At 45.8% G+C, this 16026-nt stretch overlaps 1 protein-coding gene across 4 annotated transcripts in view; it reads right to left on the minus strand.

Annotated features, from left to right (window-relative positions):
• TBC1D8 (TBC1 domain family member 8) overlaps positions 1 to 16026 on the minus strand; it is a 438780-nt gene that overhangs the window by 47670 nt on the left and 375084 nt on the right. For all 4 annotated transcript variants that reach the window (XM_029604799.1, XM_029604801.1, XM_029604802.1 and 1 more), the window contains one exon: positions 14464 to 14529. In XM_029604799.1, coding sequence (XP_029460659.1) covers positions 14464 to 14529 — 66 coding nt within the window. The remainder of the gene's footprint in view (positions 1 to 14463; positions 14530 to 16026) is intronic.

Genomic DNA, 16026 nt, shown 5'->3' on the forward strand with positions numbered 1-16026 from the left:
TACTATCCGAAAGAGTAAATAACCGATTCACATCTACCCGTTCTAGACCTCTCATGATTTTAAACACCTCTATCATATCCCCCCCCTCAGTGGAAATGGTGGAAAGAGGATAACCAATGGGACAGTGCTATACCGGGGTATAAATTATATCGCAATGACAGAGAGGAGCACCCGGGAGGAGGTGTGGCGCTTTATGTCTGGGATGGCATAGAGTCCAACAGGATAAACATCCTGCATGAGACTAACTACAAAATTGAATCTTTGTGTAGAAATCCCTTGTGTGTCGGGGAAGGCTATAGTGATAGGGGTATACTACCGTCCACCTAGTCAAGATGGTGAGACGGACAGTGAAATGCTAGGAGAAATTAGGGAAGCTAACCAAATTGGTAGTGCAGTAATAATGGGAGACTTCAATTACCTCAATATTGACTGGGTAAATGTATCATCGGGACACGCTAGAGAGATAACATTCCTGGATGGAATAAATGATAGCTTTATGGAGCAATTGGTTCAGGAACAGACGAGAGAGGGAGCAGTTTTAGATCTAATTCTCAGTGGAGCACAGGACTTGGTGAGAGAGGTAATGGTGGTGGGGCTGCTTGGCAATAGTGATCATAATATGATCAAATTTGATTTAATGACTGGAAGAGGAACAGTGTGCAAATCCAAGGCTCTCGTGCTAAACTTTCAAAAGGGAAACTTTGATAAAATGAGAAAAATTGTTAGAAAAAAACTGAAAGGAGCAGCTACAAAAGTAAAAAATGTCCAAGAGGCGTGGTCATTGTTAAAAAATACCATTCTAGAAGAACAGTCCAGATGTATTCCACACATTAAGAATGGTAGAAAGAAGGCAAAATGATTACCGGCATGGTTAAAAGGGGAGGTGAAAGAAGCTATTTTAGCCAAAAGATCTTCATTCAAAAATTGGAAGAAGGATCCAACAGAAGAAAATAGGATAAAGCATAAACATTGGCAAGTTAAATGTAAGACATTGATAAGACAGGCTAAGACAGAATTTGAAAAGAAGTTGGCTGTGGAGGCAAAAACTCACAGTAAAAACTTTTTTAAATATATCCGAAGCAGAAAGCCTGTGAGGGAGTCAGTTGGACCGTTAGATGATCGAGGGGTTAAAGGGGCACTTAGAGAAGATAAGGCCATCGCGGAAAGATTAAATGATTTCTTTGCTTCGGTGTTTACTGAACAGGATGTTGGGGAGGTACCCGTAATGGAGAAGGTTTTCATTGGTAATGATTCAGAGGACTGAATCAAATCATGGTAAACCTAGAAGATGTGGTAGGCCTGATTGACAAACTGAAGAGTAGTAAATCACCCGGACCGGATGGTATACACCCCAGAGTTCTGAAGGAACTAAAAAATGAAATTTCGGACCTATTAGTAAAAATTTGTAACTTATCATTAAAATCATCCATTGTACTTGAAGACTGGAGGAGAGCAAATATAACCCCAATATTTAAAAAGGGCTCCAGGGGCGATACGGGAAACTACAGAACGGTTAGCCTGACTTCAGTGCCAGGAAAAATAGTGGAAAGTATTCTAAACATCAAAATCACAGAACATATAGAAAGACATGGTTTAATGAAACAAAGTCAGCATGGCTTTACCCAGGGTAAGTCTTGCCTCACAAATCTGCTTCACTTTTTTGAAGGAGTTAATAAACATGTGGATAAAGGTGAACCGGTAGATATAGTATACTTGGATTTTCAGAAGGCGTTTGACAAAGTTCCTCATGAGAGGCTTCTAGGAAAAGTAAAAAGTCATGGGATAGGTGGCCATGTCCTTTCGTGGATTGCAAACTGGCTAAAAGACAGGAAACAGAGAGCAGGATTAAATGGACAATTTTCTCAATGGAAGGGAGTGGACAGTGGAGTGCCTCAGGGATCTGTATTGGGACCCTTACTTTTCAATATATTTATAAATGATCTGGAAAGAAATACGACGAGTGAGATAATCAAATTTGCAGATGACACAAAATTGTTCAGAGTAGTTAAGACACAAGCAGATTGTGATAAATTGCAGGAAGACCTTGTGAGACTGGAAAATTGGGCATCCAAATGGCAGATGAAATTTAATGTGGATAAGTGCAAGATGATGCATATAGGGAAAAATAACCCATGCTATAATTACACAATGTTGGGTTCCATATTAGGTGCTACAACCCAAGAAAGAGATCTAGGTGTCATAGTGGATAACACATTGAAATCGTCGGTTCAGTGTGCTGCGGCAGTCAAAAAAGCAAACAGAATGTTGGGAATTATTAGAAAGGGAATGGTGAATAAAACGGAAAATGTCATAATGCCTCTGTATCGCTCCATGGTGAGACCGCACCTTGAATACTGTGTACAATTCTGGTCGCCGCATCTCAAAAAAGATATAATTGCGATGGAGAAGGTACAGAGAAGGGCTACCAAAATGATAAGGGGAATGGAACAACTCCCCTATGAGGAAAGACTAAAGAGGTTAGGACTTTTCAGCTTGGAGAAGAGACGACTTAGGGGGGATATGATAGAGGTGTTTAAAATCATGAGAGGTCTAGAACGGGTAGATGTGAATCGGTTATTTACTCTTTCGGATAGTAGAAAGACTAGGGGGCACTCCATGAAGTTAGCATGGGGCACATTTAAAACTAATCGGAGAAAGTTCTTTTTTACTCAAAGCACAATTAAACTCTGGAATTTGTTGCCAGAGGACGTGGTTAGTGCAGTTAGTATAGCTATGTTTAAAAAAGGATTGGATAAGTTCTTGGAGGAGAAGTCCATTACCTTCTATTAAGTTCACTTAGAGAAAAGCCACTGCCATTAGCAATGGTAACATGGAATAGACTTAGTTTTTGGGTACTTGCCAGGTTCTTATGGCCTGGATTGGCCACTGTTGGAAACAGGATACTGGGCTTGATGGACCCAGTATGGCATTTTCTTATGTTCTTATGAATTAGAGTCTGTTGAGAAAGTTTTCTCTGGAATGCATTGATTTGGTAGGGACAGGGATGGACTGCAGGAAAATATCAGCTGGGGGATTTTTTCAAAACCATCCCACGGAGTATCTGCTGCCCTCATGCACTTTCCATGCAGCACGTGGCAACAGCTCCCGAAAGCATGCCAAGTCGACCCTAGAACCCGGCAGAAATAAGCCAAAATCTTTCGAAAATAAACTTCATCTTTCCTAAATAACTAAGAAGTTGAGCACATTCTAAACCAGGGGTGAACAGAGTTGTAGCCCCTGTTACATCCATGCAAATTGGTTGGGCCCCCTACATATCCCACCGAAGGCAGGGGTGTAATGTAAACTTGTAGCAAGAAGCCCACTTCACTGCACAAAAAACAACATAGTCAGAGCTCGCGCACAGCGAGCCCTGACATGCCCCATTAGGCTTAGGTCATCAGTGGCATAGGAAAAGGCACAAAGCACTAACCAAAAGAAAAAGAGCCCATGGACCAAGACTGAACAGTTTCTTTTGATGTCACAAGAGAGCTGAATAGACAATCTGGGGCTAGAGAGTCTACCAGAAAGAAAATTGCGGTTCTCCGAGGACAAGCACACAAGGGTGACATCATCAGATGGAGCCCAATGCGGGAAACTTTGATTAGGCACACTGAGCATGCCCTGCATACCTCACACCATGTGTCCACGCAGGGTCCCTATTCAGTCTTTTTTTCCATGGAGCTATCAGCATCACTACTGGATTGAGCTCTAAAACCTTTGGCTTTTTGCCTCGTGGAAAACATTTTTGCGGTTTTTCGCATTTCTCTTCAAATGTCCGTCACAGGGTCCCTCTCAGTACCTTACAGTAGTGTCCCTAGTCAGGGTTTTCAGTATTCAGATAAGTTTTCTTTCGCAGACTGTTCCCTCTCCCGTGATGGCAGTGCCTCAGTGTCTTCCATCACCGCCATTGCCCTGCCTTTTTCCCATTTATTTTGCATCATCATGGCTGTGTCTGGCTTCCACCAATGCCCCCAGTGCCTGAGGACCATGTTGATTACTGATCCTCATAAGGTTTGCATCCTCTCCTGGGGACACTGCATGATGTCTGGGGTTGCCTTCAGTGAGCCCAGATTACCCCGAAGGGATGTCAGCTTTGACTCAACAAGATGGGCAACTTATTTGGGTTGAGGAACTCCGAGCCATCAGTGGACCTCGGAGCCTCACCACACCATCAACATCGGTGGGACCGTCTGCTCCATCGAGGTCACCGATAGATAGGGGCACTGGAGACCAACTGTTGTCGATCTCCTCCAGGTCAAGGATGTTGGGTTCATTGTCCTCGACCTCAGCACCAGGAAAAGACCAGGCCAAGCATCGTGGGAAGACTGAGAAGCATCGACACCAGTCACTGTCAATGCAGTCAATGCCCCCAAAGCGACCCTGTGGCAAGGAGCGCCAAACCTCCATTGATGCCCAGGGTTTGCGACAGTCTTCACCAGTCTTGGTGTCAGTCAATCCCCCTCGCGGGCTTGAGGAAGATCTGGCCACTCCCACTTCCTCCCAGTTGGTGTTGGCATCGGCAATGTTCGAGGAGGAACTGGAGCGTAGAGTCCAGCTAGCAGTGGAGCAAGTGCTGCAGGGCTTCAGTCCCACAACACCGACGGCACTAGTCATCCATGCTCGTACTGCTCCTGGAGAAGCTCAATGTGTTTATTGGTGCCTTACCAACCAGCTGGCATCTGCTCCTGGGACAACACCAGTGCCCGGTGGGGCACTGAGGCCTCCCCTTACCAATATGGTGGTCGTCGCAGATTCCTCCAAGGAGGAAGCTCTGTCGAGGCTGGCGGAGACACTGAGGCCGGTAGTCCCCGGTTCCATTGGTGTCTGCATCTCTGGATGTCGGCCGAGCACCTAGGGCCCCATCCCATGTGGTATACAATAAAGATGTCCCTATGACCCCTGGGGGGGGGGTGTGATCAGATGGAATCATGAGGATTCAGATGGTCTCCCATCAGACCTTTCTCCTCCAGAGGAGTGAAGGAAGTCCCTGCCTGAGGACTTGACCTTCGCAGGGTTCGTCAGGGTGATGGTGGAGGCCAACCCATTCCAGCTTTCAACTGAAGAAAATGCCAGGCACAAAATGTTTTAGGTTCTTCAATTTGTGACGCCTCCTAAGGAGATCATGGTGGTCCTGGTACATGAGATCCTTATGGAATTGCAGATGAAGATTTGGAAACATCCCCTCATAGTGCCTTCCATGAAAAATAAGGCGGATGGGGTTTACCTCATCCAAAAGGCTGCCGGATTTGATAGTCAGCTGTACCACCGATCAGTGGTGATTGAATCCGCTCTCAAGAGAGCAAAGCACACTCAGATCAACTCCTCGGCTCCTCTGGGGAAGAACCACAGAGTGTTGGATGCTCTTGGGAGGAAGGTGTTCCAAGATGCCATTCTTATTGTTTAGCAGCTCTACATGAGCCCATACTAGGGGACATCTGGAAACAGGTGCAGGAGGTGGCTGAGCAGCTGCCTCAATAGCACCAAGACACCTTCCTCATGACACTGGTTCACAAGGGCTTGGAGTGTGGACAACATGAGGTTTGTGCAACCTACAATGTTTTCGAAATGGCATCAAGAGTCTGCAGCGGGAATCGGTACCTGCAGACTAGCATGGCTGCGGGCCTCAGATCTCAGACCAGAGGTACAAGAATAACTCACTGATGTGCCGTGTACTGAAGATAATCTCTTTGAAGATAAGAGTGAAGGATGCTGCGGCCCAACTCCGGGACCATCATGAAACCCTCCAACAACTCTCCACTAGCACTCCAGACCCGTCCTCCTCATCCAGGAGGCCATCAAGGCAGGGGCCCAGGAAGTCTTTATTTTGCAAAGGAAGTATTATCCTCTGCCTCCTCAATACCGTACACATCAGAGCTCATGCGGCCTTTCCAGGCAGCAGAGAGCTCCCCAGCCCCAACCAGCTCCTCAATCAACTCCGGGGGGTGGTGTTTTGATTGGGACGTAGGGAGCTTAAGCCAGTTGCCCGTACCCAGGATTGTCCATTATCCACCAGGGGTACCAATTAACTCTACTGAATGTCCTACCAAATTGCCCTCTGTGCCCATTTTGGAGGCTGGTGGTACATCAAGAGGTACTACAGACAGAGCTCTCCTCCCTCTTAACAGCCAGAGCGGTTGAACCCATACCACCAGGGCAATGAGGGCAGAGATTCTACTCCAAGTATTTCCTGATTCCAAAGAAAACAGGGGGACTTCGTCCCATCCTAGATCTAGGGCCTTGAACAAGTTTCTAAAAAAAGAAAAGTTCAAAATGGTTTAAATGGGCACCTTGATCCCTCGACCTAAAGGATGCATACACCCGTATCGAGATCTTACTCAGTCACAGGAAGTATCTCTGATTTGTGGTGGTGAATAAGCACTTCCAGTACAGGGGTGTTGCCATTCGGGCTTGCGTCTGCCCCATGAGTCTTCACAAAATGCCTGGCTATGGTGGTGGCGCACTTCCACAGACCGGGAGTGCATGTTTTCCCATATCTGGATAATTAGCTGGTCAAGAGCACGTCTCAGGCAGGGGCCATCCGGTTCATGCGCTTGACCATTCAGGTGTTGGAGTCACTAGTTGTTCTCAACTACCCAAAGTCCCATTTCAGTCTGTCACTTCAATTGGATTTCATCAATGCCCTGCTAGACATGGCTCAAGCCAGGGTCTTTCTGCCGTGCCAGAGGTCCATTGCTCTGGTGACCATTGCGATAGAGGTGCAACAGAGCCAGAAGATATCAGCTTGGCACACGTTAAGGCTGTTGGGTCACACGGCTGAGACAGTCCATGTCACTCCTTTGGTATGCTTACACATGCACAGAGCCCAGTGGACCCTGATGTCGCGGTGGCGCTAAGCCACTCGGAGCCTTCAGGATTGCATCTGAGTCACCCCATCTCTCCAGGACTCTTTGTCCTGGTGGAAGGTACTTTCCGATCTGGAAATGGGGATTTCCTTTCAGTCTCCCTACTCAAATTGTGCTTACCACGGATGCATCTACCATGGGGTGGGGAGCTCACGTAGATGGGCTCAGTACCCAGGGATTGTGATCCGCTTAAGAACGTTCTTGTTAAATCAACTTCCTGGAACTTCAGGCGATCAGATGCACGTTATGGGATTTCAGAGATAGGCTGTCCAGCAAAATTGTACTGATCCAGACTGACAACCAAATAGCCATGTGGTATGTCAACAGGCAGGGAGGCATGAGATCCAGATCTGGTCCTGGGCCCTGGCTCATGGGATGGTGCTCAGGACCATGTATCTGACCAGAACAGAGAACGTGATAGCGGACAGACTTGAGTTGAGCCTTCAGACTGCACGAGTGGACCAGGGGGTAGCAAATTGGATTTTCCACCTCTGGGGGAGCCCAGACATAGATCTGTTCACATATTCCTGCAACAGGAAGGTGCTTCAGTTCTGCTTCCTGTCCAGGTCAGATGGCAAATCAGCCTTGTACGCCCTTGACCATCATTGGGGCAAGGGTCTTCTATATGCGTATCCTCCCTTAGTGGCGAAGACTCTCTTGAAGCTTCACAAAGACAGAGGGACTATTATCCTCAAAGCCCCTCATTGGCTGAGACAGGTCTGGTTTCCAATCCTGCGGGAGTTGTCCATCCGGAAACTTCTCTGGATCTCAGCATGCAAGATCAGGGCAGGCTGTGGCATCCCAATCTCCAGGCCCTGTTGCTCACAGCCTGGATGTTGAGAGGTTAATCCTGCAGTCACTTGATCTTTCTGAGGATGTGTCTCAGGTCCTTCTGGCTTCCAGAAAGCCTTCCACTAGAAAGTCCTATGGACTGAAGTGGAGGAGGCTTTTTGTGTGATGTAAGCAGAAGAACCTAAATCCATTTTCTTGCCCCAAACAAAAACTGCTTGACTACCTTTTACACCTTTCGGAGGTTGGCTTAAAAACCAACTCCATCAGAGTTCATCTTAGTGCGATTGGCGCATGGCACCACAGGGCAGATGATACACCCATCTCTGTACATCCTATAGTTGTATGTTTTCTTCGTGGCCTGCTTCAATTGATGTCTCCCGCTGTATCTTGGGACCTCAACGTGGTGTTGGCTCAGTTGATTAATGCTCCTTTTCACTGCGCACCTGTGACCTGAAGTACCTGACCTGGAAGATTATATTTTTGGTGGCGGTCACTTCAGCACGCAGGGTCAGTGAGCTCCAGGCTTAGTGACATGCAAGACTACCCTAAGTTCCTGCCTAAGGTAGTGGTGGATTGCTGTCTTAACCAGTCAATCGTCCTGCAAATTTTCTTTCCCAGGCCCATTCACACCAAAGCGAACGAGCACTGCACAGTTTGGACTGCATGCGAGCCTTAGTTTTCTACCTGGAGTGGATAGAAGCCCATAGATAGTCCACCCAACTTTTTATTTCTTTTCATAGAAATAGGTTGGGCATTGCCATTGCCAAACAGACTATATCCAATTAGCTAGCATATTGCATCTCCTTCTGTTATGCCCAGGTGGGACTGCATCTTGGGGGTCATATCAAGGCTCATTCTATCAGAGCCATGGCAGCATCAGTGGCCCACTTGAGAGCAGTTCTCAAGGAGAAGATTTGCAAGGTTAGAATGTGGAGTTCTCTCTACACATTCACATTACATTACTGTCTGGATAGGAATGGCCAATATGACAGTAGATTTGGCCAGTCTGTCCTTCGGTACTTGTTTGAGGTGTATAACCCAACTCTCCCAACCTGGGGCCTGTTTGAGTTCAGGCTGTCTTCCCTCTGTTACCAACAGAACTAGTGTTTTTGTGGTTAGGTATCTGTTAGTCCCCTTTTTTGTTGGGGAGCAGCCTATAGCTATGGATTCACCCATATGTGAGGACTACCATCCTGCTTGTCCTTGAAGAAAGCAGAGTTGTTTACCTATAACAGGTGCTCCCAGAGGACAGCAGGATGTTAATCCTCATGAAACCCTCTACCCACCCCAGGGAGTTGGGTTTCTATTTTTTTTATTTTAATTGTAATTCTATGTTACAAGACTGAAGAGGGACCCCCATGTGGTCACATGGTATGGGGCATGCTGGGTATGCTCAGTGTACATAGTCGGGGACAGCTCCCCACATACCATGAGGCATCTCCGATACACAAAGCGGTGGACTGAGCTCACCTTCCTGATGGGCTTCCAGATCCTATGGAATACAGAGAGCAACCAAGGAAGAAAGAAATGACTCAGAGGGAAAGTCCACCTTAGGAAGGAAGAGTGAAAACAATCATTTATCTGAGCACAAAAGAGGGCACCAAGAAGAAACCTACTAAGGTTGCCTCCAATAACCATACCTCCCATTTCCCAGGAGGGCTTTAACCGGGTTGTCCCGATCTCAGAAAGCCCTACTATCCATACAAGAGTGGGACACAGTCGCCGACATGAGGTTCTATTGTTTGGGTAATTGCCAGGTTCTTGTGGCCTGGTTTGGCCTCTGTTGGAAACAGGATGCTAGGTTTGATGGACCCTTGGTCTGAACCAGCATGGCAATTTCTTACGTTCTTAACATAGCAAGTTGCTGGTGGCTGCATAGGTGGACACTAAAGACAGCATGGCATCCTAAAACAGGGATGCCAGTGAAAGCAGTCCAGCAGCCCCTTGTTGCTCCTTCCCCCCAGCTCACCTTACAGGATGTGCAAGGGGCTGCCCCAAATCATGTGAATCTAAGGCTGAGTCATCAAGACTGCCTGAGCAGCAAACCTGCAATGGTATGCGTCCTGGAAGCTTCGCCGAGAAGGGGATGTAGAGCGTAAGCAATATGGGAGAGGGCCTGTCCCCTCCTCATGGGGGAGGTATCCTCATGTTGTATCCCCAGGATCCATCCCAAATGGGTGGTCCCTAAGTGAATAGGAGCGCATCCGTGCATGAATAGCCAAAGACAGACCAGTGAACCATCAACTACAATGTACAAGCAAGTGATGCTTTCCGTCGCAAGATAACACGCACACATCAGAGGGAACAGAGTAATGATGGCACCTCTGTGCCCAACCTCGGCACTGCAACTGCAGTGCCTTTGCACCCATGCAGTGGTGCTCCATTGGTCATGCTGTGTGCCTAATGTCTCAGCGCAAGCTCTGGGTCTGAGCTGGCATAGCAACCCAGGCCCATACTGCGGCATGCTCCATGACACAGCCTGGACCTACAAGAAGCTGATGGTATTTGTGGCAGTGCTCTGTGAAGGACCATCGTGAAGTGTGCTTTGGCACTGATCTTATCTATGCTCCACAGCACTCCATGGTGCCAGACACATGAGGGCATTTGGACAGACACACACATCCAAAGTTACACTGGGCCAACAGTTTACATAAGACTTCAGCCTGTCTCTGAAGGGAAGATCCTCTGACATGGGTAATAGGATGAAGGTTATGCTCTCTGTGATCCAGCCCCAGGTGTTGACTAGGATGCTGGCTGTGGCTTAAGTGCCTGCTGCTGTCTTGGACAGCACACGGTGCCTGCTGCGTATGGGACTGAGGGGACAGACGATAGAACCTTGGCTGGAAAAAGTGTTTCCTCTGCCTCATCCTCTGATATCTCCTACAAGAGAAGAGAGGTTCTGGAGAGACTGTGGACAGATGAAGTGTTGTGCAGTGTTTATGTATCTGTGCCACTGCTTTTTAAATCCTATCTCTGAAAAGATTCTCTCTCCAGTGTGTGGCATGTTTGAAAGTCTTTCCTGCACCACAAGTTGGAAGTCTGAGGCCTGCGCCAGGCAAGTTTGCAGGAACCAATCCCCATGGCACAGACTCTGGATGCCATCTAAAAAAAAAAAAAAAAAATCAAAGGTCAAGTGGACCATGTGTTTTCATATTCCCTTTTCTTTTCCACCAGTGACTGGAGGGTGTCCTGCTGCTTTTGAGGATATTGCTCACACTCCTGCTATTGCTTCAGTAAATCCCACAAATATTGGCCCATGAAAAGCTGATAGGAAGTTATGTGAGCATTTAGCATAGCTCCCTGAAACACCTTCCTCCCAAGAGTGTCCAAGGTTCTAGAGTCCTTCCCAAGCAGCACTCAGGAATGGGTCCTAGTCCTCTTGGCCCTCTCATGAGCAAATTCATTCGCCATAAATTGGTGTTGTAGCTCCTCTTTTCGAATCTGGGAGCCTTCTGGATGAAATAAATCGCACTTGCCTTCTTGTTCATGGGAGACACAAAGAGGGGGTTTTTCCACATCACTACATCCTCATCTGTACCTCCTGAAGGATTTCATTTACCAGGGGACAGCAACAAACTCCTTAGGGGGCTCCATGAACTAGAGGATGTTTCTGGTTTCATCCTCCTTCAGCAAAGTACAGGGAATGGCTTATACTTTGCTGAAATGAAAGAGGGGGACTTTCTTCTCTCTGGAGGAGGAGGAGAAGGGTCAGAGGGGAGATCCATCAATCCCTCTTCTTCAGAGGCATCACCAGATGTATAGCCGTACCCCCAGGAGATCTCAAAAGTCAGGACCCCAACTGTTAGGCTGGTGAAGACCTCCCTGACAATGCTCATACTGCAGACAAGGCCTGAGAGAGGGATATGCTAGTCTGCTTGGATCTGGAACCTGAGGAGTTCCAGCACCTCATGGAGTCTTCCTCCTGCAATAGGCTGGAGATTATTATCGGGGCAGCTGCCATAGACTCAAGATTCCCTTTCGTGAACCAGCATCAGCACTGGTTCAAGGCTACTGGGGATTCTGAAGGGATTCGAGTACTGGCTTGACTTTGGTTCACGCATGAACCAATGCCCTTGATACCAGAGCACCAAGGCCTTGCAGTGCCTTGTTTAATGCCTGCTAGATTTTTTATACAACTCCTCCTCAAAGGCAGCTGATGCCAACACAAACTGAAAAGCAGGAGGGGTAGCCATATCTTCCTAGGAACCAAGAGGTGTATTGGTGGTTGATACTTGGACCTTTGGAGACTGGTGTGATTCCTGGGCTATCACAGTGAGGATGAGCTCTCCCCCTCCATGTGACTGCTTCAAGAGGTTCTCTGCTATTGCTGGATCATCCCCACTTCCAGCATTGCTCATTAATGGAGACCAAAGCTTTCTACCTTTACTCGATGCCTGGCATCAAAGAGGTGGAACCCATTGCTTCCTTTGGACAGGAAGAGCCAGGCTCTTGGGTTCCTACCAATGCCCAATGTCAAGGGAATATACTGTTTTCTCGATGCTGATACATCACCAGCTTCTAGTGCAGTTCCATGATCCTTCAATGTTGATTCCTCCGATGCAATCATCCCTTCAAGTTCATGTTTGCATAAAGATGACACTTTTGGACTTCATACAATGCTTCCAAGCACAGAATATCTATATTTATCAGCAGTATCCATGATAGATATAACGCTAGCACACAGACGGTATTGCTAGAAACTGCTGGATATGGCTGACTGGAAAATAAGGGAGGCAAAACTGAACTCGATGGCTGCAGGTGATCAATGTCCATTGGGCACCAATGGCAAACTGACCCAGCACTGAGCTAGTAATAAAAACTTAGAAAACTGACCGGAAAACCTACCTACAAGAAGATGAAACAAGAGTGTGAGGTTGCGCAATGAATAATCTTGTAACAAATTACCTGAGAAAGAATAGGTTGACAAATAGAAGAACCATGAGAAGAGACTAAAGGGGCTCTTCACATGGAGATGTGGTATAGTGGAATGTGGGACTTTCCCAGTGAGGCAAAGTTAAAGCTCTTGAAAGTTTGAAATTAAAAGTTCCAGACTGGGTTTCATTGGACGATGTCACAACCTGATAAAGAGTGCCATCCTGCTTGTCCTTGGAAAAAATTTCAGTGAACAGAGACGACCTTTACAAGGACAATTGCCAGCTTTGGGTACTGGTCTATATTGTCCCTGGTCAGATTACATTTCTGGTCTGGTGGCAAAACAGAACATATTTTTATACTGTTTCTCCTGTTTCACAGACAATTATATATTTCTTGCTCTTTCTTTTATGGGATGTCTTTGATTTTCTCTTTTAATCTTGTGAAATGTGCATTTCTTTTTCAGTTTCTTTTGTGTTGCACCAAATAGAGTCTGGCTTCTTGGGATTTCTACTTCAGTTTTTGTTTTCATATTTCTATTTCATGGTCCCTTATTCTGCATTTGGCGAGAGTCTGCTTGTGTTCTGCTTTTGTGACCAAAATGAGGTATACTGCTAGCACGTAGGTTCTGTGTAGGGATCTATAACAGAAAAGGTAAAAAAAAAATATCGAAATCCTCCCAGCAAAATACAATAGTTGAATAAAAAAATTCATGCTCAAAAAAAGAGATTATGTCTTCACTTGCATCTACCAAAATTAGAACATTTTGGAGTTTCTTTTTTTTTTTTTTTTTAATCTTTTATTGAAAAATTTCAGGCATATTTGTATTAATGCCTGTTTAAATTTCTGAGTTCTTTTCTTCTTAAAAAATTGTTTGGAAATATATTCATACACACAAGAAAATTGCCTATTAGAATTTTGATTTTTCTATTCAATTACTCAGGATCTAGCGTACTCTGTTTTCTAGTCTGTACTTTCCAATTGGGAAGTGTATTACTTTTCTAGGGCACTTTACAATACTTGCAGTGCTGCCTGTTCATAGACAAGGCTGTTGCTGTTTGATTTCTGAGTGTTAGTGTTGTTTTGGTATTACAGGTTTGCTATATCAGTTCTGAATAACGTTTTTCAGGGTTTTGCATTACTTTACAATGTGCTTGGTAATGTAATGTAGTTTATTGGTCTTATTTATCATTTGCATTTGTATTGTAATTGTATTTTATGAAGGTAGATTGTTTTATTGATTTTATATTTTCAATTTATCTAACTGTAACCTGCTTTGTGGTTGTAAAGGTAAAGTGGGTAAAAAATACAAAGAAAATCCATTGTGATTTTCTGTAACTTTACTGCTACGAGAAGGACCAGGGTTGGGAGGATGCAAACATTGCCCACGCCCCCCCCCCCCCCAAGGCACCAGAGACCCACAGTAAGCCACTGAACTTTACAATGAGCAAATCTAACAGAGTTCTGATTGGAGCCTCTTTATTAAGAGGGTCAACTGCTGCAATGCCACAATTTCATGTAACCTTAAAAAAATAAAAGCAAATTACATGGCTTTTCCAGTGCCACTTGTGATCCTGAACAGCAGATTATATGGCCTAGCGTGGAACTGTCATACCCATAACCTTCAAATCAATTGTCCTGCACAGCAGCCTTATTTATAAAGTACAAAGACTTCTATAAGGGAAGGGTAAATACTGCTTTGCTCAACATGAATGATCTACTTGAAATAGCAGTTGTGCCTATAGATACATGTGTTTCTGCCTTCTAAGGACTAGGAAGCACTAAATACCGCTATAGATTCTAAAATGCCTTTTATAGTGACTAGAAAATGTCTAACGCTATATGCTAAATATGGCTTTAGAAGCAGAATTTACTACAATTCTTTGACATGTTGCAGCAGTGGCGTATTTTGCCCATTTCACAGCATACTTCTTACCAGGTGGGATATGAAGCCTGTATAACATTTTAATTTTTTCACTCATGTCTCCATAGTACATAACATCTGCAAGAAAGGGAAATAAATTACACATTAAAAAACCATAACCTTCATGCACAAATCTGAGTAAGTACGCATTACTAATCAGATAGCAGAGTTGCTTACCTAAAACAGGTGTTCTCCCAGGACAGCAGGATGTTAGTCCTCACATCAAAAAAAATCACCACTAATAAATCACTAATAAATCATCAGATGGAGCCCTGTCATGGAATACTTTTGTCAAAGTTTCTAGAACTTTAATTGGTACACTGAGCATGCCCAGCATGCCAATAACTAACCCTGTGGCCACACGGGGTCCCCCTTCAGTCTCATTTTTAGCAAAAAGTACGAGCAAAATATAAAATAAGAAAATGTTATCGAACCCAATTCCGTGGGGAGGTGGGCGGGTTTCGTGAGGACTAACATCCTGCTGTCCTGTGAGAACAGGTAAGCAACTCTGCTTTCTCCCAGGACAAGCAGGATGGTTGTCCTCACATATGGGTGAATAGCAAGCTACATGCTGACTCATACTGAGCAGGCTAAACAGCACACATGTGCAACAGGTACAACAACTGGGGTGCTGTTGGCCATGATGAGGCAGTCAAATTCACAGTGGGTCGAGGTAGGACGAGTTGGGTTTCTACACTAGGAATAAATTCCTTAGGACAGACTGGCCAAAAACAGCCTTGTCTAGACAGTAGTGAGCTGCGAAGGTGTGGAGGGAACTCCATGTCGCAGCCCTGCAGATGTCGGCAATCGGTACTGAACGGTAGTGTGCTACTGACGTTGTCATGGCCCTTACTGAGTGCGCATTCACTCGTCCCTCAAGTGGAAGGCCTGCTCGCTGGTAGCAGAATGCAATAGTGTCTGCCAACCAGTTGGAGAGAGTCTGCTTGCCCACCACAACTCCAAGCTTGTTTTTATCAAAAGAAACAAAGAATTGGGTGGACTTTCTGTGGGCTGCAAAGCAGTCTAAATAAAATGCAAGCGCATGCTTACAGTCCAAGGTGTGCAGAGCTCGCTCACCCGGATTTAGCATGAGGCCTTGGAAAGAAAATGGGCAAGACTATGGACTGATTTAAGTGGAAATCAGTTACCACTTTAGGAAGGAATTTAGGGTGAGTTCAGAAAACCACCCGGTCATGGAGGACCCTTGTGTAAGTTAATTAGGTCACAAGGGCCTGTAACTCACTTACCCTGCGAGCCGATGTGATTGCTACTAGGAAAATTACTTTCCATATAAGATATCGGAGTTCGCAGGAGTGCAGTGGCTCAAAAGGAGGATGCATGAGCCGTGCAAGTACCACGTTGAGGTCCCATGCCACAACCGATGGTCATAGAGGCAGCTTAAGCTGTACTAAGCCTCTGATGAATCGACTCACAAGAGGTTGAGCCGCGATCGGGGCATCCCCTACTCTTTGATGGTAAGCAGAGATGGCACTGAGGTATACTCATATGGAGGAAGTCTGTAGGCCAGATTCCGAGAGGTGCCAGAGATAATCCAAGAGTGCTGGTGTGGAGCAA

This window comes from Rhinatrema bivittatum, chromosome 5, assembly GCF_901001135.1.
Source record: "Rhinatrema bivittatum chromosome 5, aRhiBiv1.1, whole genome shotgun sequence".
Classification (NCBI taxonomy): domain Eukaryota; kingdom Metazoa; phylum Chordata; class Amphibia; order Gymnophiona; family Rhinatrematidae; genus Rhinatrema; species Rhinatrema bivittatum.